This window comes from Microtus oregoni, unplaced genomic scaffold, assembly GCF_018167655.1.
Source record: "Microtus oregoni isolate MIOR12 unplaced genomic scaffold, Mior012 000036F_ref0000092, whole genome shotgun sequence".
In the NCBI taxonomy this organism is placed as follows: Eukaryota; Metazoa; Chordata; class Mammalia; order Rodentia; family Cricetidae; genus Microtus; species Microtus oregoni.
This window is the reverse complement of record NW_024543095.1, coordinates 9,616,675-9,639,138: the sequence shown is the minus strand read 5'-3', so window position 1 is coordinate 9,639,138 and position 22,464 is coordinate 9,616,675. Positions and strand designations below refer to the sequence as shown.

The following is a 22,464-nucleotide window of genomic DNA, read 5'->3' as shown; positions in this document are numbered from 1 at the left end:
GTCTGATGCCAGGCTGTCCAATTTAGGAAGCTATGATGAATGCTGCCCAACAAAATCCCTCAGGGTAAGACATCATGAGAACTTCGCGACTTTATTTTTTTTTTAACTTAATTGCTAAAACCGGGCTGTGGTGGCGCACGCCTTTAATCCCAGCACTCGGGAGGTAGAGGAGGGCAAATCCCTGTGAGTTCGAGGCCAGCTTGGTCTAAAAGGGCTAGTTCCAGGACAGGCTCCAAAGCTACAGAGGAACCCTGTCTCGAATAAACAAACAAACAAAATAAAAAAACTTAATTGCTAAATTCTGGAGTGTCAACTCTGTAGATGACGATGTCATGTCACAATGCCACCCAGGATAAACACATGTGTGCTCTCGATATTTGCACACGTATGTGTCTTCAGTGTTACTGTAACATCCAGTTTCCGGTGTGCTATCTTCCAAGCACAGGCAGTTGATTTTGCATCATCTGGTGTGTCCCGTTCTTAGAGGGAAATGCAGTCATCAACTCTGTGGAGTTTAAATTATATGAGGTAGAAAACATAAACATAGTTAAAAAATTATTAGTCTGGGCTGGAGAGATGGCTCAGAGGTTAAGAGCACTGGCTGCTCTTCCAGAGGTCCTGAGTTCAATTCCCAGCAACCACATGGTGGCTCACAACCATCTGTACTGAGATCTGGTGCCCTCCTCTGGCGTGCGGGCATACATCGAGGAAGAATGTTGTATACATAATAAATAAATCTTTAAAAAAAAATTATTAGTCTCATCTTAAGGCCTTTATTTGTCTGTAGGGTTCTTCCCCCCCCCCCCAAATTGTACATTGATTGACAACATTTTTGATATGTAAGTGAATACTCACGTTTTTTTCTAGATTTAATTCTAAATGCAAAATTGGGTCGACAACATATGGTTTTGGTTCAGGCGCTACCAAACAGGAGGCAAAGCAGCTGACAGCTAAAGAGGCATATCAGAAGCTTTCAGAGAAGAGCTCAATGATATGTCCTGTCAGTTATTGTAATTTGTACACTTACGATTCCCTCTAAAGATGATTTCAGATTAAATGGTTTGCATAATGCAGGCATTTGCCAACTGCATAACAAATGATTCCTCCATTCTATGATTTGCCATTGTTTGTGATTGTGGACTGGGTAATATATGGCAAATATATGGGCAGTACATGTGTCCGGGGGTGAGCCGCCGTAGAGAAGAAAGTTAGCTGCCTATAAGTCTGTAAAGGCTGCCCCTTCTATCCAGAGAGCTGACAGAGCATCCTCTGGTCCAATCACATTTTCATCCAGTGGCCTCTCCAGCAGCTCTTCTATATAAGCAATTCGTGAGTCTGGGTAGCCAGTGTGCTATACACATGTATACACAGGTATGCCACTGTGTGTATTCCAGATACTGAACACCGAGATGCAGCCTTTGTTGGCCCTGCTTGGATTTAGTCTTTCATTGAACCAGTCTTTCCTTGCTGTTCTCCCAGACTTACTTTTTAAAATGAGGATTTTCCTTTGCACCTTTGTAAGCTGTGAAAATTGTTTTATAGGGACTCACAGCTGAAAGTTCTCCTTTGTTTCTCAAATCACTTTGGACTTTCGATGATGTGGACTATTAAGACTCTGGGAACTCCTGAGGTAGGCCTGGAAGAATTTTGTATTATGAGATGGCCATGAGCCAACAGGGACTTGAACACCCACCACCACCTACAACTCAGGCTTCTGCCAAATCTTTCCTGGAATGATATCTTCTTAAGTTGGATCAAAATAGATCTCCTCTGCTTGAAGTTGCAACTGTTGGATTTTTAGTGGTAATAAAAGTAGCTAACATAGTGTTTATAGAAGCCCTGGCAACAAGAAGTATCCATAATGCCTTCAAAAAGAGAATGGATTTAATTTTTTTTTTTTACGTATCGGAGAACAAATGAACTGAGGCTAAATGTAGTAACAGTACATTAACAGCATATTTGTATGTAAACAAAAGTATAAAAATGTGTACAGAAGAAAGCATTCACATAAAATTCCAGAACATATAAGCAAAATCATCTTTAAAAAAAAAACTTAGGACACTAAACAAATATGGTGAGATGGAAAAGGTAGATAAAGGGGGAAGCCACACTAGATTTCCAAGTGGTTGGCTGAGAGGAGGGGAGGGGATTATGTGGTCAGAAAGGAAGAATCTCAATTAGTTTTTTTTAACTTTTTTATTGATTTTTATTCAGCTCTACATTTTTCTCTGCTCCCCTCCCTGCCTCTCCTCTCCCCACTTCAATCCTCCCCCAAGGTCTCCATGCTTCCAATTTACTCAGGAGATCTTGTCTTCTAAGTCTCTCTTAGTGTCCTCGTTGTTGTCTAAGTTCTCTGGGATTGTGGTTTGGAGGCTGGTTTTATTTGCTTTATGTTTAAAAACCACCTATGAGTGAGTACATGTGATAATTGTCTTTCTGTGTACAATTAGTCTTTTTATCTTAAGTACTTCTGTATCTAATATAACAAAGCCCTGAAGGAAGATGGCTGTGCTGTTGGCAGGGCTAGGAACAGGAAGCTGTTCACTAGAGAGACAAAATTACTCTTTATAGAACAGAGGGCTTGGAAATTACACTGAAGAGACTTCCAAGAACGCGAAAGATTTGGAAGAGTAGAGAGAACAGTTGGGCTGGGTGAGTGAGGGGCAGAGAAAACTGGAAAGAATGAACACAGGGAACACTGGGCAGAGACGACCTTGGCCCCAACGGCAGCAGGAAATGCTGGAAGATAATGTGGACTGCATCCCCGGAGACCTTGAGGGTCTGTGTAAACTTCCAAGCAGCACATCACCATCGGATGCTGAACTAGAGTGAGAAAGGCTGCGAAGACAATGTCGGCAGGAGTTTAAACAGGTGGCCACGCACCTCTCCAGCAGAGACCACAATAACCACAACAATGCGATCCAATCTATCATCACCTCATGATGTGCGGCCCCCAATGTCATATCAGAATTAGTTTTGTCCCAAATTCATAACCCAGTTACAATCATGAGGAAATTATTAGGCAAATCCCAAATGTCATTATTCTATATTTGTTTTCTTTGAAAAAAACAATTTAACATACACACAGAATTTGGAGGAACTATTTTGTTTGTTATTGGTTTTTTGTTTTTAAATCTTTTTTAAAATACTTATTTATTCATTCATTATGTATACACTGTTGTGCCTAAATGTATGCCTGCAGGCCAGAAGAGGGCACCAGATTTCATTACAGATGGTTGTGAGCCACCATGTGGTTGCTGGGAATTAAACTCAGGGACCTCTGGAAGAGAAACCAGTGCTCTTAACCTCTGAGCCATCTCTCCAGCCCTGTTTTTCTTTTTCTTTTTCTTTTTCTTTTTTTTTTTTGAGACAGGATTTTTCTGTGTAGCCCTGGCACTCACTTTGTAGACCAGGCTGGCTTTGAACTCACGGAGATCTGCCTCCCTCTGCCTCTCAGCTGGAAGTATTCTTTTTATGAAATGTTTATTTCTGTCTGTCCATGTCTTTGTGAGTGCAGTAACAGTAAATGCCAAATGAAGGCACTGGACCCCCTAAAGCTGGAGTTAAAGAGAAAGGGGAAAAAAAGAAAGGACCCGTGATGCTAACCCTTGGCAAATATAGGCAAAGATATATTTTTCAATCTTTTTCTAAGTGGAATGAAATCTCCTTAAAACAAACTAACAATATCATGTTATATATAATGAATGAAGATATATTTAAGATATTTAAGATAGTACCAAATAATGTGGCCAGTGAGAGAATAGCATTTTATACTTCCATTAGTGATATTTTCTTTTTTAGTTCTTTTATTAATTACTTTATAAATAATACCAATCAAAATTTCCACTTCCTCCTCTCCTACCACTTCCCTCCCACTCCCCCACTCACCATCCCCCCTCCCAATCCAGTCCTAAGAGAGGGCAGGGTACCCTGCCCTGTAGGAAGTCCAAGGACTTTTTCCCTCCATCAAGGCTTAGGAAGGTATACATCCAAATAGAATAGGATCCCAAAAAACCAGTACATGCAGTAGAGACAAATTCCAGAGTCATTATCATTGGCTTCAAAGTCTGCCCCAATTGTCAGCCACAATCAAAGGGTCCAGTTTGATCCCATGCTGGTTCAGTCCCAGTCCAGCTGGATTTGGTGAGCTCCCATTAGCTCAGGCACACTGTTTCAGTGGGTGAACCCCTCCCGGTCCTGACTTCCTTGCTCATATTCACCCTCATTCTGCTCTTCAACTGGACCTTGGGAGTTCAATCCAGCACTCCGATGTGGGTCTCTGTCTCTATCTCCATCTATCGCCAAAGCAAGGTTCTATGGTGATATTCAAGATATACATCATTGCGTTAGATGATCTTCACCAACCCCGCAACTGACAAAGGTCTGATTTCCAAAATATATAAAGAACTCAAGAAACTAGACTGTAAAAAACTAATCAACCCAATTATAAAATGGGGCACTAGGCTGAACAGAAAATTCTCAACAGAAGAAGTTCAAATGGCCAAAAGACACTTAAGGTTATGCTCAACTTCCCTAGCGATCAGGGAAATGCAAATCAAGACAACTTTAAGATACCATCTTACACCTGCCAGAATGGCTAAAATAAAAAACACCAATGATAGTCTTTGCTGGAGAGGTTGTGGAGTAAGGGGTACACTCATCCATTGCCGGTGGGAATGCAAACTTGTGCAACCACTTTGGAAAGCAGTGTGGCGGTTTCTCAGAAAATTCAGGATCAACCTACCCCTGGACCCAGCAATACCACTCTTGGGAATATACCCAAGAGATGCCCTATCAAACAACAAAAATATATATTCAACTATGTTCATAGCAGCATTGTTTGTAATAGCCAGAACCTGGAAACAACCTAGATGCCCTTCAATGGAAGAATGGATGAAGAAAGTATGGAATATAAACATATTATTCAGCAGGAAAAAACAATGTCTTCCTGAATTTTGCATGCAAATGGATGGAAATAGAAAACACTATCCTGAGTGAGGTAAGCCAGACCCAAAAAGAGGAACATGGGACGTACTCACTCATATTTGGTTTCTAGCCATAAATAAAGGACATTGAGCCTATAATTCGTGATCCTAGAGAAGCTAAATATGAAGGTGAACCCAAAGAAAGACATATAGTCATCCTCCTGGAGATTAACTTTCATTGGGCGATGAAAGCAGACAGAGACAGAGACCCACATTGGAAAACCGGACAGAAATCCCAAGGTCCAAATCAGGAGCAGAAGGAGAGAGAGCACGAGCAAGGAACTCACCCACATACTGAGACATTGGGGATGATCTATCGGGAACTCAACAAGGCCAGTTGGACTGGGTCTGAAAAAGCATAGGATAAAACCAGACTCGCTGAACATAGCGGACAATGAGGACTGCTTAGAAGTCAAGATCAATGACACTGGGTTTTGATCCTACTGCACGTACTGGCTTTGTAGGAGCCTATGCAGTTTGGATGCTCACCTTACTAGACCTGGAAGGAGGTGGGAGGTCCTTGGACTTCCCACAAGGCAGGGAACCTGGACTGCTCTTCGGCTGATGAGGGAGGGGGACTTGATTAGGGGAGAGGGAGGGATATGGGAGGCGGTGGAGGGAGGAGGCACAAATCTTTAATAAATAAATAAATAAAAAGAAAAAAAGATATACATCAGTCTGACTATAGGACAAGGCCAATTCAGGCACCCTCTCCTCCACTGCACAGGGTCCAGCTAGGGTCATCCCCGTGGACTTCTGGGAATCCCTTCAGAGTCAAGCCTCTTGCCAACCCGAAAAAGGTTCCCTCAATTAAGGTATCTCTTTCCCTGTTCCTATATCCATCCTTTCTCCATCTCAACCATCCCACTCCCCTAAGCTCTCCCCAACTCTCACCTTCTCCCTTCTCTCTCTCCCTCTCCCCTCCCCCCCCCCATCCTCACTCCCATGCTTACAACTTTTGCCTGGCGATCTTGTCTGCTTCAAACTTCGTTATTTGCAGATGATATGATAGTGTACATAAGTGACTCCAAAAACTCTACCAGAAAACTCCAACAGCTGATAAATACCTTCAGTGATGTGGTGTAATACAAGATCAACTCAAAAAAAAATCAGTAGCCCTCCTGTACACAAAGGATAAAGAAGCTGAAAGAAAAATCAGAGAAACATCACCTTTTGTAAAAGCCACAAATAGCATAAAGTATCTTGGGGTAACACTAACGAAGGAAGTGAGAGATCTTTTGACAAGAACTTTAAGTCTTTGAAGAAAGAAATTGAAGAGGATACCAGAAAATGGAAAGATTTCTCATGCTCTTGGATAGGTAAAATCAACATAGTAAAAATGGCAATCCTACCAAAGGCAATCTATGGATTCAATGCAATCCCCATCAAAATCCCAACAAAATCCTTCACAGACCTTGAGAGGACAATAATCAACTTTATATGGAAAAACAAAAAACCCAGGATAGCCAAAACAATTCTATACAATAAAGGAACTTCTGGAGGCATTACCATCCCTGACTTCAAACTCTACTACAGAGCTACAGTAATGAAAACAGCTTGGTATTGGCATAAAAACAGAGACGTTGACCAACGGAATCGAATTGAAGAACTGAATATTAATCCTCACACCTATGAACACCTGATTTTTGATAAAGGAGCTAAAATTATACAATGGAAGAAAGAAAGCATCTTCAACAAATGGTGCTGGTATAACTGGATGTCAGCCTATAGAAGAATGAAAATAGATCCATATCTATCACCATGCACAAAACTGAAGTCCAAATGGATTAAAGACCTCAATATAAATCCAACCACACTGAACCTGATAGAAGAGAAAGTGGGAAGTAGCCTGAAATACATGGGCACAGGAGACCACTTCCTACATATAACCCCAGTAGCACAGACAATAAGAGCAACAATGAATAAATGGGACCTCCTGAAACTGAGAAGCTTCTGTAAAGCAAAGGGCACAGTCATTATGACAAAAAGGCAACCTACTGATTGGGAGATGATCTTCACCAACCCCACATCAGACAAAGGTCTGAACTCCAAAATATGTAAAGAACTCAAGAAACTAGACATTAAAATTCTAAATAACTCAATTAAAAAAATGTGGTACTGCACTGAACAGAGAATTCTCAACATTAGAGTACTACACAGTGGTAAAAAAAATGACATCTTGAATTTTGCATGCAAATGGAAGGAAATAGAAAACACTATCCTGAGTGAGATATCCCAGACCTCAAAATATGAATATGGTATGTACTCACTCATTAGTGTATTCTAGCCATAAACAAAAGACATTGGTCCTATAGTTCGTGATCATAGAGAAGCTAAGTAATAAGGTGAACCCCAAAAAAACTTATATAGATCCTCCTAGAAATTGGAAGCAGACATTAATGATATTTTCACATTATGGAATCAGAATATTATCTCTTAGTATCTTTTATTTACTTCTGAAGATATATCTTCTCAGTCTCCAAAAACCTGGAAATAAAAAGTATCTTCTTAATTACATCAACAGTGGGGGCAAAGTAGAACCTCACTTGCTAATTCCAAGTCCAGCTTTAAAAAAAATTTTTTTGCCGGGCGATGGTGGCGCACGCCTTTAATCCCAGCACTTGGGAGGCAGAGGCAGGCGGATCTCTGTGAGTTCGAGACCAGCCTGGTCTACAAGAGCTAGTTCTTGGACAGGCTCCAAAACCACAGAGAAATCCTGTCTCGAAAAACAAAACAAAACAAAACAAAAATTTCGTCTAGTTGCTTCACTAGAATTTTTACCACAGACCAAACATACCATTTTACCAAATATACCCACATAACAAACACACATACATAAAGACATGTGAACTTAACATAAAGTTATATTAAATATATTCATAATATGTACATACACACATATAGATGTATATGTGTGGCTAGTTGTATAATTTGTGGGACCCAGTTTGAAATTAAATGTAAGATGTTTTTTAAGTGGCTAAGTGTGGGGGACTTCTGAGAATGGTCTAGTGCAACCATACAGGCTGCATGCCCATTAAGGACACCTGTGTACCTATCTACATGTAACATGAGAAACCTGAATGCCAGCTTCTCCCCGACATTATCTGCAAACTCACTAGACAGACATACAACATCCATTCCCCACTTGATGGTTCACCAAAGCATGGGGCTTTTTGGCACTTTAATATTTTAGTATAACAGAAAATATTTTCATTCAATAATAATTCTCGTAACTTTTTAACTCAAATATAGACAAGAATGATGAGATTGTGTGTAACATTAAGCGGTTTTAGCAAAGAATATTTTACCTTTGTTGTTACACCTATCCCTTCCATTTTTTGTTTCTTTTTTTTAAAAATATTTATTTATTTATTTATTTATTATGTATACAATATTCTGTCTGTCTGTATGTCTGCAGGCCAGAAGAGAGCACCAGATCTCATTATAGATGGTTGTGAGCCACCATGTGGTTGCCAGAAATTGAACTCAGATTTTTTGGAGGAGCAGACAATGCTCTTAACCACTGAACCATCTCTCCAGTCCCCCGTTTTTTTGGTTTTTTTTGGCAGGAAAAAATCTACAGTGAATCTCAAGCATTCCAGTGTTTAGTTCTAAATATTTAAAGGTTGATTTGTAACAGACAAGTTCTTTGTAATATTAACAAAGCCACATGTCCCTGCTACTCAGACAAACTAAGAAATATAATTATCACATAATTAGTCTTGATCAATTGTACAACCTCAAGACTGTCTTTGTACAGTTACTTAAAATCAGGAGGACCCAAGGTTACTTGGCTGACACGTCCTCTGACTCCATAGCATACTCCCTGGTTTTCTTTTCTCTCCGCATCTGCTGGAGGAACTAGTCTTGTCTATAGCATGTCCTCCACTCAGAAGTGGCTCATGGTGCCCCCACGGTTAGATGGATGTAGTTACACTAGCACTGTCTTCAGTTCCAACTGGAAACTGTAGTAGTACTGGGAGGCAAGCAAAATGCTTCTGGAATACGTAGAGCCCTGCTGATGTTAATTTAGTTGTGGTATATTTTAATTTCGTATAGCTGCAACATGTTAGCCCAGACTCGGTCATTTACACTATATACACTTACTGCAGTTCTGGAGGCCGGATATTTAACATGAGACTCAGCAACTATGCACCCCAGAGGCTTGTCTTATTGCTGCTCATCGCTGGTAGCCCATATTTGGATCGCTGTCAAAACTGTAAAATGACATGAGTTTTGTAATGGTGATGTGCTGCTCGGAAGTCTAGACAGACCCTCAAGGTCTCTGGGGATGCAGTCCACATTATCTTCCAGCATTACCTGCTGCTGCTGGGGCCAACGTCTTCTCTGCCCAGTGTCCCTGTGTTCATTCTTTCCAGTTTCTCTAATTATTGCCACTTTGCACCTACCTTGACTTTGAAGTTCCTCGTTTCCCAAATCTTCGTGCCCTTTCACATCTCCTATTCCTCTTTCTTTCCTCATTTACGCTATAACCCTGGCTAAAAGCAGGAAACAACCTCCATGTCCTAGTCTGAATGTTTTGGAATTTCCTCCCAAACCTCATACTCTGAACTCCAGTGAGTTCCTGTCTCTTATCCTTTATATTCCTCTCTCTGCTCAGAGCATATCATGCCTGTCTCTATCTCCCTAGTGCTTGGATTATAGATGAGGGACCCCAAGTGCTGGGATTAAAGGTGTGAGCCACCACTGCCTGGCCTGTATGGCTGACTAGTGTGGCTGCTTTGCACATTAGTCTACAGGCAAGCTTTCTTTAATAAAACACAAGTAATATACCGCTATAGACAGCATTCTAGGACTTCTTCAGCCCGCAGCTCCAAACTTTTCTACATTCCTCCCACAAACCAGCTCTGAAAGCTTAAGGACCATGTGGCAGGTTTACTGCCACAAAACCCTCCTTCTGGTTCCATTTCATGGCTTTCTCATCACAGCGACTACCTGAGAGAGGCAACTTAAGGACAAAGAGATTTATTTGGAATCCCAAAGTCAGAAGCTGCAGTTCACATGATGAGGCATGCGCAGCAGAGGGCATAGTTCATGTTGGCATGGGTGTCCGAGGAGGGTGGAGGTAAGTATGATCGGAATGCAATACATGGATGGAATTGTCAAAGACTAACTTTAAAAACGTTCTTGAAATAAAAACTTTAGTGCGAGTTTTTCTTTCCTTTCAATATCTACCAATGTTCCAGCTCAGACTAGGTAGCACAAGGAAGGCCATATGTCCAAAGTGGAACACTTTTTCAGAAGGCCCTAATGTGTGTGTCCTTTCTTTTTCTCTGAGTTGTTCTTCCATTCAGCCAAGATCCTCAGAATTTCAGATGTACTAGGTCGTTCCTTGGGTTCCTTCAAGAGCAATCTCCTTATAAGGCTTTTCTGTAATTATAAATAAGAGTCAGTACTAAGAAAGAAAACAGTGGAGAAAATAAAACCAATGACTTTCAAATGCTTACTTCTTTGTTGTCAAATGTATCATCGGGGAAGATGCCATCTCTTAGCTTTTCGAAAAACTGAAATACAACAAAGAGATGTATTTACTAAGAACACAATTTATATGGGAAAAAAACTAAATATACTTATGACTGGAGATACATTAAATCTAGAATAGTTCTTAAATTTAGGACTCTTTAGTCAAGAAGCATGCAGAACTCCCCTCCGTGGACCTACCCCGATCTGATAACCATCCTTAAGATCCATGCTTTGAAGGGCTAAGTGCAGGAGGCCCATCACTTCCCTTCTGTTCTGGGATGCTAGGCCGTGCATCTTTTCATCATCCCTCTTTTAGGGAAGATAAGGCTGTTTTGACTCCAGGCAAACCCCTCTCCTGAGCTTCCAACTAGGATATCAGGAGTCTGCTGTCTCTAGTGCTGCCCCACTACCTACCCACCGACATAACAAGCCCAAAGGCTTTCCTCAGTGTAGCCCAACCTTCTCTCCAGCCCCACCAATCATTGGCTTCAGATAAAACCACCTTGCCTGCTATTCCCTACACACACTGCACATTCGTATCTCCATGCTGGGGTTACATGCTTTTTATTTCAACTATTAGAATGAACTAACCCAGGTTAATTGTCTTCTGACCTCCATTAGCATGCCATAGCATGTGGACACATGCACACATTTGTGTGTGCGAGTGTGTGTATGTATGTGTGTGCACAAATGCGCTTATATAGATAATCTGAAAAAAACTTGATCTTTCAGTACCCAAGTTATGTATTTCCATGGAATCTAAATCCAGATTTCTGGAGAGATCTTTTAGCTCCTTTTGCATATTTTCTGTCTCTAAAACTCTCAATCGCCGGGCGGTGGTGGCGCACGCCTTTAATCCCAGCACTTGGGAGGCAGAGGCAGGCGGATCTCTGTGAGTTCGAGACCAGCCTGGTCTATAAGAGCTAGTTCCAGGACAGGCCTCAAAGCTACAGAGAAACCCTATCTTGAAAAACAAAACCAAACAATCAAACAACAAAACAAAACAAAACAAAGAACAACAAAAAAAGCATTCTGTAGACTTCATAGGTTGATATTAAAATCAAGCAGCCCAAAATGCAATCTGACTTTGTCTTTCTAGTTGATGGGTTCCATACTGTCCAGCTAGATCAGACATCATCTGATGGCATTTCATGTCGTGCATAGGCAACTTCCCTTGTATCCAGCTTTTAATTAATGAATAGACAGAATTCTAGTAAGTCTAAAAAGCGTTTGAGAAGTAAATTTAGCCAGGTAATGGTGGCGCACACCTTTAATCCCAGCTCTTGGGAGGCAGAGGCAGGCGGATCTCTGTGAGTTCGAGACCAGCCTGGTCTACAAGAGCTAGTTCCAGGACAGGCTCCAAAACCACAGAGAAACCCTGTCTCAAAAAACCAAAAAAAAAAAATAAAAAATAAAATAAAAAAATAAAACTCTCATTCATTTTTGGCTGTTATCTTTCTTCTTATAAAATTAATCCCTTGAGAAACTGACTGATTTTTATATTCATGTAGCACTTAGAGCAGAACTGCCCTCTAATCAGTGAAATTTTGTGGGCACACACAAATACAAATCTTATGGGATATACCACATATTTTATAGACAGCCTTTTTTATTTATAGCAAAATGGTTGTCCACACTTGAAAGAGGAGTTTATATTTCACTTACAAGCAGAGTCATGAGGTCAAACACCCTCACCGAGTGGCGGGCGATAGCGTTAGTGCCTGAAGGGTGACAACCAGCGCTTTAATCTGCTTAGTTCTCCCTTGGGATATTTACCTTTGATCTTTCTATAAAGGTGACGCATATGTGCAGAAGTTCCGCTAGAATAAGGCCTAAAGCAAAGATGTCCACTTCTTTCCCACATTCCTGTGAAGATTTCTGGAAGCCAAAATACATTTGTCTTTGTTACTCACCTAATATAAGTTTCTATGCCTTCTGATAAAAAATCTATAAATTATATATTACATCAAAATGTCTGCTTATTCTGTATCTCATGGAGTTGACCACTAAAATTAACCATCACATAGAAACAGAGGGAACACAATAAAGGTTATATAAAACAAATCTATAGCCAATTTTATACTAAATTATAAAACTAGGAGCATTTCTACCAAAATTAAGAGTAAGACAATGGGATGTACTTTTGCTTTCCCTGCCTATATTCAATATAGTTCTTCAACTCTTAGCTAGACAAGAGAAAGATATAAAAGAATTCAAGTAGAAAAAGAAGCCAGATCCCCACTTTTAGACAATATTATCCTGTACACAAGAGATTCTAAAGATTCTACCAAAAACTTAACACAAAGTCAACATTCAAAAATTAGTAGTTTTGGGGCTGGACAATCGTTCAGCTTTTGAAAGTACTCTCTTTGTCAGCAAAGAACCTGAATTCAATTCCTAACACCTATATGGTGACCTGTGACTCCAGTATCTGACACCCTCTTCGGGGCTCAATAGATACTAGGCATGCACACGGTACACATACATACAAATATAAAGGAAAACTCATACACATGAAATAAATCTTTTTAAAAAAAAATCAGCAGATTTTCTATGTTCTAATAACGAACCGCTAAGATAATTAATCTTATTGATGATAACTTCAAAATATTACTACTGGATGTAGTGGTAGACACCTTTGAGCCCAGCACTTGAAAAGCAAAGGCAGGAGGCTCTCTAAGTTTGAGGTCAGCCTGCTCTACAGAGTGAGTTTCAGGATAACCAGGGCTGCACAGAGAGACCCAGACCTCCTGTGCTTGTGAATCAGCAAAATTAACATGGAAAATACTATAGTACTAGATGTGATTTACAAATTCACTGTAATCTCCATCAAAATTCCAATAACATACTCAACAGAAAGGAAAAAATCTCTCTCTCTCTCTACCCCTGTCTTTCTCTCTCCTCTCTCACACATACACACTCTCTCTCTGTCTCTCCCCTCTCCATGTATGTGTGTGTGTGCTCACATGAGCACACACCTGGGGTCTATGTACACAAAAACCAGTTCAGACGGGATTAAAGACCTAAAACTGTGAGACTGTCAGAGAAATTACGGAGAAACATTATAAGATACACAAGCATAGACAAGGACTTTTTGGGAAGGGCTTTAACATCCCAGAAAATAATATCATGATCTGGCAATTGCTTGAAATTATGAAGCTTCTGCACAGCACGAGAAACAATTGCTAGAGAAGAAAGAGCCCAAAGAAAAACAAAATCTTGGCTAGCTGAGCATACAATAAATTTCTGATCTCCAAAACATAGAACGAGTCCCAAAAAACTAAATACAAAACTAACTTTTAACATCCCACCCAGTCAATTAATGGGAGCTAATAAAGCATATTAGACTGTTCTGAAAAGCTAAGAATAAATGGCCAAGAAACGCGGAAATAATCAACATCTTTGTCAGCATTTGTTGTTGCTTTCTTTATAACAGCCAATCTGGATGGGGCAAGATGAAATCTTTTTTATTTTTTTATTTTTTGGTTTTTCGAGACAGGGTTTCTCTGTGGCTTTGGAGCCTTTCCTGGAACTAGCTCTGTAGACCAGGCTGTAGATCCGCCTGCCTCTGCAACCCGAGTGCTGGGATTAAAGGAGTGCGCCACCATCGCCCGGCTTGCAAGATGAAATCTTACTCAGGTATAACTTTCCTGGGTTAGGATTCTGAGTCAACACACAACAGAGATACTTGATTATCCATAGTTCTATTCACAATAGTCAAGTTATGGGATCAGTCCAAGTGGTCATCAGAAGATGTAAGGATAAAGAAAACGTATATGTACATACATATATATATATATATATATATAACGTGTGTATACACATATGCATACCAATATATATACATATAGACTTATAAATATACACACATATATACACATACACATATATAAAACGGAGTTTTATTCAGATGTAAAAAACAAGATCATCCAACATTTAAGAAAACAGATACAACTGGTTACAATCATATTAAAGGAAGAGCCCCAGCTCAGAAAGAAAACTACCACATTTTCTCTCATTTTTGGACCTTAGTTCTATCTAAAAGTACACTAATACACTCGGCTGTGCCAACACACAGTAGAAAGGGAACTAGGGGAAAACAGAGACTGGCAAAGGGGAGGGAACAGAAAGAGGGCAATACAGGGACAGATATTGTAGTGGGTGTGATATGGGGAGGGATATGGAAGAGCGTGTGATACAGGGACGGATATGGAAGAGCGTGTGATACGGGGACGGATATGGAAGAGCGTGTGATACGGGGACGGATATGGTAGAGCGTTGATACGGGGAGGGATATGGAAGAGCGTGTGATACGGGGAGGGATATGGTAGAGCGTGTGATACGGGGAGGGATATGGTAGAGCGTGTGATATGGAGAGGGATATGGTAGAGCGTGTGATACAGGGAGGGATATGGAAGAGCGTGTGATACAGGGACGGATATGGTAAAACGTGTGATATACTTGGAGATTGTCTTTATGAAATTCAGCACTAACATAGTGAATACAAACGAATAAAACATGTTTAATGTGCTAGGATAGTAAATTTACTACATTAATCATTTATTTTAACAATTACATGTTTGTAAGCACTTTCACAATGTTTTGTAACCATCACCATCTCTATTTCTAGAAATTTCCATTGTGCCAAGTAGAAATTGTATATATTATACAATTAATTCCTTACTTCCCCAAGCTCTCTGGTAACCTTTTTTTTTCCTTTTCTGTCTCCATGAATTTTACTTAAATGGCATTGTAAAATATTTACTATATAATAATGAAGTAACTATATATTATAAATGGGGAGATCAGGTGATAGCCCTTCCACATACATATGAAAAACTTAATTCAAAATAGGTCAAAATATTGGAAAAAAATTATCATCTTCTGGTATGAAATGTCTTCAAAGTAAAAATGAGAAGACTGGTAACCATCAAGAAACTGCAGATAAACACAGCAAAACCTTATAATCCATTAACAGTGTCGAAAGCAAAAACGTAACAGGGAGGAAAAAAATTGCAGTATTGAATCATACACAGAACTGTCACCCAAAACGTGGAAAGATCCCTTGTAAATGCATAATAAAAGACAGACTGTTTGTGAAAAATGGGAAAATATGTTTAGAGAGTTTACAGGAAAAGATACGTAAATATATTAAAAGATTGAATACTTTCAAACACATCTAGAAGGTACGAAGGAAAGCAAAGCTGGTAACTATGAGATGGCAGCACTCTTGGGTCCTTTACTATGAGGTTATTAATGATTACTTTTTCAATGACAACTTGGAGGCACTTACTATGTTTGGAAAGCAATTCTCTCTCAATTCTTTCACTTCACATCCAGAAGTCTACCATAGAGTATCAAAGATGTGCCCTTAGCTCTGGGTGTCTACGTTTTACACACCTGCACACTTAGCCAAGTCCAGATCCACTGTGCAAATAAAACTGCATGTATAATGCATATATACAGACCTTTTCCCGCTATACTCATTACCCCCTAAGCAACATATTATACAGCTTTGTGTACACTGCTTTTATCGTCTTAGGTACTACATGCAACAGAGACGGAGGCATCTCTCACATTTATTGGCTCGCTACCCTAACTAGCATGTTGACTTCCATGTTCAGTGGGAATACGTTATATTCAGTCTCAAAGCATACTGTAGAGGGTCTGTAAGACAGTTCAGAAGGTAATGGTTTAGGCCTCCAAGCCTGGTGGCCTGAGTCCCATCCCTGGAACCTCCTCATGCACAACAAGTTCCTGTTCTCCCCTCCCACGATACACAAAATAAATAAATATTAATTTAATATTTCATATGAGGTGCGAGAGAGATGGCTCAGCTGTTAAGAGTACTGGCTGCTCTCCCAAAGGACCTGAGTTCAATTCCCACACAACTGATGTGGGAATTCCCCTCTGTAGGCTGTGAATACCATTGGTTAATAAAGACACTGTTTTGGACCTGTGATAGGGTAAAGCAGAGCTAGGAGGGAGAAAGGAGACAGAGTCAGAGAGAAGCCATGTAGCCCAACCATAGACAGATGCTGGAACTTTACCTGGTAAGGCACAGCCTTGTGGTGATACAGAGATTAATGGAGATGGGTTCATTTAAGACATGAGTTAGCCAGAAATACGCTAGAGTCATTGGCCGAGCAGTGTTTTAAATAATACAGTTTCTGTGTGATTATTTCGGGTCTGAGCTGCTGCTTGGTCAGGAAACAAACAAGTAGCCTTCTTACTACACACAACCATCTGTCATTCCAGTCCCAGGGGATCCAGAACCTCTTCTGGTCTCTGTAGACACTGAATGCACATGATGCATAGACATACAGGCAGGCAAAACACTCATACAATATACATATAAATATCTATGTATATACACTTGGTATATATGATGTATACATGCTATACATGTGTTGCATGTATGATATGCGAGCAGGTATAAATGGTGTGTATGCATTGTATATATGGTATGTGTATCATATGTAGTATATATGTGTGTTATGTATGATATATATGTGGTATGAGTGGTGTATATATGGTATATGTGTATATGTGTGTGTGTGTGTTTGTGTGTGTGTGCGTGTGTAGTGATATTTAGTTGTATTTAACAAATAAAGCTTGCCTGAAGATTGGAGTGCAGAACTAAGCCACTAGAGGCCGGAGAGTAGAGCACATGGCTTTAATCCCAGGACCCCAGAGACAGAAGCAGAGGGATCTTTGTTAGTTCAAGGTTACCCTGGGCCACACAAGATTGAGTCTGTCTAAATGAGAAAAAGAGCTCACACAAAGGTGATCCCAGCACTTGGAATCCCACACCTTTAATCCCAGTACTCAGGAGATAGAAGACAAGAGTGATGCAGCTGAGCGGAGAGAGGAGCTCAGAGCGCAGTCTGAGATTTGGTGGAGGCAGATGCAGTCTGAAGTAGTCTGAGGAGCAGTACAGTCTGAGGGCAGGATCACCCCTTTGGTCTGGGCACTGGTAGAGGTAAAAGATCTCTAATAGTTGGCACTTTGCTTCTCTGATCTTTCAACTTTCAACCCCTATTATCTGATATCAGTTTTTATTTATTAAGACTAATTAGAATTTGTGCTATATATGTGGTAATATATATGGTATATACATGGTAATATACATGCTTACACACACACACACACACACATATACATATGGTGGAGAGCTACCAGAGAAGATACCTGACATCCTTACACAACAACTTTGGACTTCCATATGTTCATGCACAAACATCCACATACCACACGCATGTACACACACCTACATGAATTTGCACAACACCACACACACACACACACACACACACACACACACACACACACACACAAAATAAAGAAGTAAAATATACACAGACAGAAAGGAAAGGAACTTTACCTGTTCTGGACTCATGTATAGAAGAGTTCCTGCTTGCTTTGTTCGATTTCCATCATTTTCCATTTGGCCTGTTACGAGGCCAAAGTCTCCAATCTTTATGTGCTTTTCATCTACTAAAAATATATTACCTGGCTATAGAAAAGATTAATTAATATATGTGATTTGGACCAACTATCACCACAGGCCCCAACAACCTTTTATACTGATTTGTTGCCTTACACGGGCAGCCCAAACTAGGGAATTTAACACTTTGGGATTTTAAAATGCCAACTGAAGAAGAAAAGACTTTGAAATGACAGCGAAGGTGTCTTGGTTCACACCTGCCTCCAAATATCAAAACGGAACAAGTGGAAGATTCACTTTGCAGGGTCCCAGGAGAAGGATCCAGGACTGGAGGCTGGACATGGGTAAAAATATTTTCTTTCCATGTGGTAGTCTAGTGAGAGGCTCAAGGAATGGGAGTTTGAACTCCCCACCCCAGAAGAGGGCTGGACATACCCCGAGGGCATGTAACTGGTGTAATTTGGGTCTGATGGGAATTAAAACCCTTTCCAATTTTGAGAATCGCTGAATGGCTCAGTTCTCAGCAATGCTGCAGGATGTCCCGTGCAGAATTTCTCCCCAAATTCTGACAAGAGTTTATAAGTATACCCCCTCCACCTTGTTAAGTGTATACCCCCTCCACCTTGTTAAGTATATACCCACTCCACCTTGTTAAGTGTATACACCTCCACCTTGTTAAGTGTATACCTGCTCCATCTTGTTAAGTGTATACCCCCTCCACCTTGTTAAGTGTATACCCGCTCCATCTTGTTAAGTGTATACCCGCTCCACCTTGTTAAGTGTATGCCCCCTCCACCTTGTTAAGTGTATACCCCCTCCACCTTGTTAAGTGTATACCCCCTTCACCTTGTTAAGTGTATACCCGCTCCACCTTGTTAAGTGTATACCCCCTCCACCTTGTTAAGAGTATACCCCCTTCACCTTGTTAAGTGTATACCCGCTCCATCTTGTTGAGTAGAAGCTGAGAATGATCACAAACACATTCTCTATGCGTTTCCTTTGGTTTTGTTTTGGTTGCTGCTGTTGTTTGGGTTGGGGGGCTATTGTTTGGTTATTGTTTGATTTGGTTTATAGGGTCCCACATATCCCCTGTCAGCCTCAAACTCAGTAGCCAAGGATGACCTTGAACTTTTGATCCTTTCACCTCTACCTTCTGAGTCCTGGGATTAAGAAGATGAGCCACCATGCCTGGTTTATGCGCAGCTAGGGATCAAATTCAGAGCTCCATAAATGCTAGGCAAGAATGCTAACAAATGAGCTCATCTCTAGCGACTCAAAGATACAATACTAAACATTTAAAGTGTGTGTGTGTGTGTGTGTGTGTGTGTGTGTGTGTGTGTGTGTTTGGGTGTAAAGGATAATTTTGTATTGTCACTTTCCTTTTTACACCTTCATGTGGGTTCCATAAATTGAACTTAGATCACTAGTCTTGTACAACAATCATTCCTAGCCACTGAGCCATTTCACGGACCCAAACGTGTATATATGTGCATTGCACATGCAAATAAATGCACACATAACAAATAGTGGCCACATGTGTTACATAATTCTAGACAATACAGACTGAAAACAAGAGGATTGTTGGTGACAAAATTAATATTTTTGCCATTTTTGCCAAACTAGACATTCAACACAATGTTGGGCTAAACACACACACCTACAAGGGGGCCTAGCTAAGAAATGAGGGATGAGCTGAGGAGCCCAGGGAAGCGCTTCTGAGAAGCCCTGTGCAGAAATTAGCAATGGAATTCAAGTTTAATCAGTGGATTATAACTTAAAGTCAGTAACGGAAGAAGGGTATTTGTGTGTGGTGGACATGGGGAAACAATGTTCCCAAGCTAAATTGAAGTCACAGCAACAGAGCTTTGCTGTGCCCACAAATGAAACGGCTACCCTAATACAGCTGCAGCCTAACTCAGAAACAGAAGACTGAATTTGTGTAAATATCTATGAGACCAGGAGAAATATCAGATTGCTTTTTATTAAAAAAAAAAAACAAGCCTGGTGTGGTGGCACACGCTTTTAATTCCAGCACTCAACAGCAGAGGCAGGTGGCTCTCTGTAAGTTTGAGGCCAACCTGGTCTACAGAGTGAGTTTCAGCACAGTAAAGGGCTACACAGAGAAACCCCGGTTTTAAAAAAAAAAAACTAAAAAAAGAAAATAATTATTTAAAAAAAAAAGAACAATGATGTTCTGCCTTATTTAGTCAGTTATACTATGGATAAATGAAAAGCGAGGTTATCGAACAGGAAGGAAGTGTGCCAACTTGATCAAGAGTGCAGGGGTTAGGTTCAATGATCTGGCCAGCGCGGACCCCTCTGACACAGAGATGAGATACAGAGCAGCAGAGAACGCCCTCTCTCTAGAAACCGTATGGCCGTTCCGCTGTGGCCTGGAGTTCAAGACTCTAACATAGTAACAAGTCAGCTCTTGGAGACCTCATGTAAGAATGGCTTTTAAAACATCGTTCTCTGGGAGACAGCTGCAAGCACATCTTTCTGATCCTTTCTGAGATGGGAGGAAGCAGCATTGAAGTAGAAAAGTCAGAGAGAAGAGGGCAGAAGGACCTCAGATCCGGAAGAACCATGTAAACCTGTGTATGATTTATACCAAAGTGAGGGATAGTGAATAAAAACAAAAGCCAAATGTTTTTGAGATAGGATCTATGTTTGTAGGCTGGGCTAACCTCAAACTCATAATCCTCCTGCCCCAGGCACTGAGATGTTGGGATTACTAGTACATGGCATCCATCTGGTCCTCGTTTATCTGTTGGAACATAACATTCCTAAAAATCTTCTAACTTTTTTTTTTTTAAATTTATTTATTTATTAAGGATTTCTGCCTCGTCCCCACAACCGCTTCCCATTTCCCTCCCCCTCCCCCGATCAATTCCCCCTCCCTCATCTGCTCGAAGAGCAATCAGGGTTCCCTGACCTGTGGGAAGCCCAAGGACTGCCCACCTCTATCCAGGTCTCGTAAGGTGAGCATCCAAACTGCCTAGGCTCCCACAAAGCCAGTACGTGCAGTAGGATCAAAAACCCACTGCAATTGTTCTTGAATTCTCAGTATTCCTCATTGTCCGCTATGTTCAGCTAGTCCGGATTTATCCCATGTTTTTTCAGACCTAGGCCAGCTGGCCTTGGTGAGATCCCAATAGAACATCCCCATTGTCTTAGTGTGTGGGTGCACCCCTCGTGGTCCTGAGTTCCTTGCTCGTGCTCCGTCTCCTTCTGCTCCTGATTTGGACCTTGAGATTTCTGAAGGTGAATCCAAAATCTTCTAACTTTTAACAACATTTTAGATATTGCTACAGAGAAATATTAGAATGGGAGGACTCAGATATCAAGTTGCTAAGTTCACAAATGCAAGGCAAACAGAACTCAAGTGTTTTGACAGCCACTTCATCCTAGCTTGGTTCAGCAAGCAACTATAAACAGGGCTAGGAACTTTTTTTAATTTATTTATTATGTATACATTGTTTTGTCTGTATAGGTGCCTGCAGGCCAGAAGAGGGCACCAGATCTCATTACAGATGGTTGTGAGCCACCATGTGGTTGCTGGGAATTGAACTCAGGACCTCTGGAAGAGCAGTCAGTACTCTTAAGCTCCGAGCCAGCATTCCAGCCCCTCCTAGGAACTTTTTTTTTTTTAATTTTTTTTTTATTGCGAAAAGAAGAAAAAAAAACATAAACAAAAAAACAAGTTTCCACCTCCTCCCAGCCTCCCATTTCCCTTCCCCTCCTCCCACCCTTCTCCCCCTCCTCCCACCCTTCTCCCCCTCCCCCCACTCCTCTCCCCCCCCCCTCCCTCTCCAGTCCACAGAGCAGTCCGGGTTCCCTGCCCTGTGGTAAGTCCTAGGTCCTCCCCCCTCCGACCATATCTAGGAAGGTGAACATCCAAACTGGCTAGGCTCCCACAAAGCCAGCACATTAAGTAGGATCAAAACCCCCTGCCATTGTCCTTGGTGTCTTTGAATCATTCCTCATTCTGACTGTTTTAGACAGGTGGAGCACGCAGGTAGCCAAGACTCACTTGGATAAGGTTCTTCTGCCTTACAGCAGAAAAGGCAGAGACTTAGTGATCCAGAAAGGTTAAGTAAAGGAATCAGGACCAAAGAGGACAGTCAGAAGCATGCATGTCTGGTGAAGAACATGAATGAAGCTGTCAGGAAGAACTCGCGTGAATTGTGGTAGGGTTGTGGTAAGGAAGGCAATCGCGGGACTCCTTGGCGTCTCTCCTTTCTTGTTGATAGAAAGGGAAAATGGGAAACTCGCTGTCAGATCATAAAAGCAAACAGACCAAGAGGGATGGCGAATACTCGAAAGCGTGGGGGTTTTCCTAATTATGGGGGAGAAGACTCCAATCGGGGAAACACTAAGACCAGGCTGCGGACTCCTCAGCTGCATGTGCCCTCAGGAACAGCAGCTGAACCACAGTGGAGCAGAGAAGCACAACAGCAGAAGCGGGGTCCGAGCAGAGGGCCATCCCTGGCAACCACCACAGTTAGGGGTCCGAGCAGCGGGCCAGCCCTGGCAACCACCACAGTT

General features: G+C 41.1%; 1 protein-coding gene across 4 annotated transcripts in view; it reads right to left on the bottom strand.

Moving 5' to 3' along the window:
• Positions 1 to 9,955: 9,955 nt before the first annotated feature.
• The window catches only part of LOC121433086 (interferon-induced, double-stranded RNA-activated protein kinase-like), an 80,932-nt gene continuing 68,423 nt past the window's right edge, over positions 9,956 to 22,464 (bottom strand). For 3 of the 4 annotated variants that reach the window (XM_041631337.1, XM_041631336.1, XM_041631338.1), the window contains exons 13-16: positions 17,854 to 17,985; positions 12,246 to 12,347; positions 10,454 to 10,510; positions 9,956 to 10,376 (exon numbers count right to left, since the gene is read on the bottom strand). In XM_041631337.1, the coding sequence (XP_041487271.1) occupies positions 10,254 to 10,376; positions 10,454 to 10,510; positions 12,246 to 12,347; positions 17,854 to 17,985 (414 nt within the window). In that variant the 3' untranslated portion in view covers positions 9,956 to 10,253. The remainder of the gene's footprint in view (positions 10,377 to 10,453; positions 10,511 to 12,245; positions 12,348 to 17,853; positions 17,986 to 22,464) is intronic. The other variant, XM_041631339.1, reaches the window with a different exon arrangement.